At 39.8% G+C, this 2,596-nt stretch overlaps 1 protein-coding gene across 1 annotated transcript in view; it reads left to right on the top strand.

The window, feature by feature from the left end:
* LOC101861223 (neuralized-like protein 4) overlaps positions 1-2,596 on the top strand; it is a 48,517-nt gene that overhangs the window by 13,977 nt on the left and 31,944 nt on the right. The window contains exon 8 of the mRNA XM_005104420.3: positions 829-919. Within this exon, the coding sequence (XP_005104477.1) occupies positions 829-919 (91 nt within the window). The remainder of the gene's footprint in view (positions 1-828; positions 920-2,596) is intronic.

Raw genomic sequence — 2,596 nt, 5'->3', positions numbered from 1 at the left:
GATGTTGGTGTTGTTGTTGTGGTGGGGAGGATGATGATGTTGTTGTTGTTGGGAAAGTGTGTTGTTATTGTCGTGGTGGAGAGAGAGTGTGTTGTTGTGTTATGTCGTGGTGGGGAGGATGATGATGTTGTTGTTGTTGGGAAAGTGTGTTGTTGTTGTTGTGGTGGAGAGTGTGTGTTGTTGTGTTATGTCGTGGTGGGGAGGAAGATGTTGTTGTGGTGGTGGGGAGTTCCTAGTTGTTGTGTTGTGATGGGGTCAGCCACACTGATTTTCGAGGTTGGGTTCACCAGGCATTGATACGTTCCATTCTAAAAAGCAGGGTCAGTGTGCGTAGATTATTTACATTCTCTGCGCCCGTACCCTTTACAGTATGCTTCCCACGAGGTTGAAATTGTTTCAGAAATGCTATCAGGTCTGTTTGGGTGATAATGTTCTCATCTACAGAGGCGGGTGGTTGGAGGGTGTCACTGGTAGGTCCTACTTCTTTACTTTCCCTCTGTTCCTGTCTGTCTGTCTTGTTTCTAAATGGTGGGTGGTTGGCGGGTGCTCTGGTGTGGTTTGCTTCTTCTTTCCTATGAAACATCTATAATCCTTATCTCCCCTTCTTCTTTTTTATGTTTGTTACTCTCTTGTAACACCACTAATCTTCTGGCGCTCGTATGACCTTATGCAGTTGCGAGCGCTGTAAAACTTCTTCTAAAACTAAAACTATTTCTAAACTGACCATTATTGAGTCGATGTGTTTCTCTTTACTCAAACCTACTGGTTCTCATCCGATCACCGACGTTACTAACTCTTTACTCAAACCAAAACTGAAATGGTCCACAGAGACAGAGGAGGTGGAGAAGCTTTTGTTCAGCCCGGTGTGCGGGGTTAACGCTGCCGTCATCAACGGAAACAAAACTGCCCACAGGCCCAAGTAAGTCTCAGGTCAAAACTGGTAGGCCACTCCCTGAAGGAAAAATATTTTGAAAATCAATTCCAGATCATCAAATGAAAAGTTCTTCATTGTGGGTTTTTTTGGGGTTTTTTTAGACCAAAAATGACCCGAAAAGGATTTTACTAAATCAGGGAGGCAAATAAATTAGCTCCCCTTGTTCACTAAATTATAAATGAAGTAAAGAGATAACTCGGGCTGGGGTTGTTTTGATTTTTTTGTTTTTCCTCTGGGAAAGAAGCATCTTTGCCTCTTAAGGCCACACTCTTCTTCTTAGCAACAAAATCTACAATTTAATGATTTTTACTTGTTTTTTCTCATTTTCTCAAAGCATTTCATCCAAGGTTAAAAACAATCAGTTTTGGGAATCATTACCAGTTACATAATCTCAGAAATGGCCAATTAGAGTGAAACCTGGCTTTCTGAAGGACCATTTTCAAAAGCTAAAAACTCAAAAATCATCCATGCTATCTATAAACTAACTACATATTTTAAATGTGCACACAAATCTTAAGAAAATAATGCTAGCTTTTCTTGAAATTGTAAATATTAATAATTTTATGACTTTTAGAAGACTTGCATAGTAGCGAATGAAAAAAATAATCAAAATAGCGAAGTAAAAAAAATCATTTAAAATGTTTTGTTTTTGTTTTTATTATAAAAAAACTAGCATAGTTCTGTTTGGAATTGCATGGTGCCCTTACCCTCCAAATTTCATGTCTTAATCTTAAATGATTTTTGAGTTTTTAGCTTTCAAAGCCAAGAAATGAACATTTTGAGGAAAGGAGCAAAAACATCTCAAAATTGCTTTAAAGCATTGTGTTGGCTCACATTGTTACAAACTTTATGGAGCTATCGCTTTCAAATAGGACTTTGGGAGTACTTCCATTCTATTTAGCACACAACTTTCAAGGGAAGTACAGTCACACCTGTGTAAGACGGCCACCCATTGTCAAGAAGAAAAGTGGCCGTATAAGACAGGTGGCCGTCTTAGGCAGGACTGATCAAGATGAAGAAAACAAACCATTCCCATCTGAGGTCCCAATCGAAAGTAGCCGCATTCTTGTTGTTTTTGTTGTTGTTGTTGTTGGTTTGTATTTTGTTTGTAATTTTTATTTTGTTGCTGATTTTGCTCAAGGATGACAATAAAAGGAAATGTATCAGAAGTGGAAGACCAAGTGCCATGTTAAAACAAACACATGGGTCGCCACCGCTCGGAGAACGAACGACGCCCTCTGTCACTAGTTCATGTTGACGTCCATTGTTGTTTTATTATAGACTGGGTAAACAGTGACCACCCATCTCACTTACGATTTGTGTATGAGTTCTGGACGGGCTTATGGGTTATGAGGGATCACACGCTTTCCTCACCAGCAGCTGAAAATTTGTTACCCATTGGTCAACAGTGGGAGGGGCCTACGCAACATGATCAGTTGGAGGGACTATCTAAACAACAACGACAGGTGATTGGATTATGACGGCTCGCCCACAACGCCAGGGACCAATGCTTGATTTATGACAAAACGTAATGGAGTCACTAAGGTGGCCGTCTAAGACAGGTGTTATTGCTTAGTGTGATAGGGGTTGTGTGTTAAAATATGTTAAAATATGGCGGCCGTGGCTTTTTTTACACAGTTAAATTATATAGAAAAAACGCAA

This window comes from Aplysia californica, unplaced genomic scaffold, assembly GCF_000002075.1.
Source record: "Aplysia californica isolate F4 #8 unplaced genomic scaffold, AplCal3.0 scaffold00419, whole genome shotgun sequence".
NCBI classification, from domain to species: domain Eukaryota; kingdom Metazoa; phylum Mollusca; class Gastropoda; order Aplysiida; family Aplysiidae; genus Aplysia; species Aplysia californica.
The sequence above is the reverse complement of the archived record's forward strand: the minus strand, read 5'-3'. Positions and strand labels throughout refer to the sequence as shown.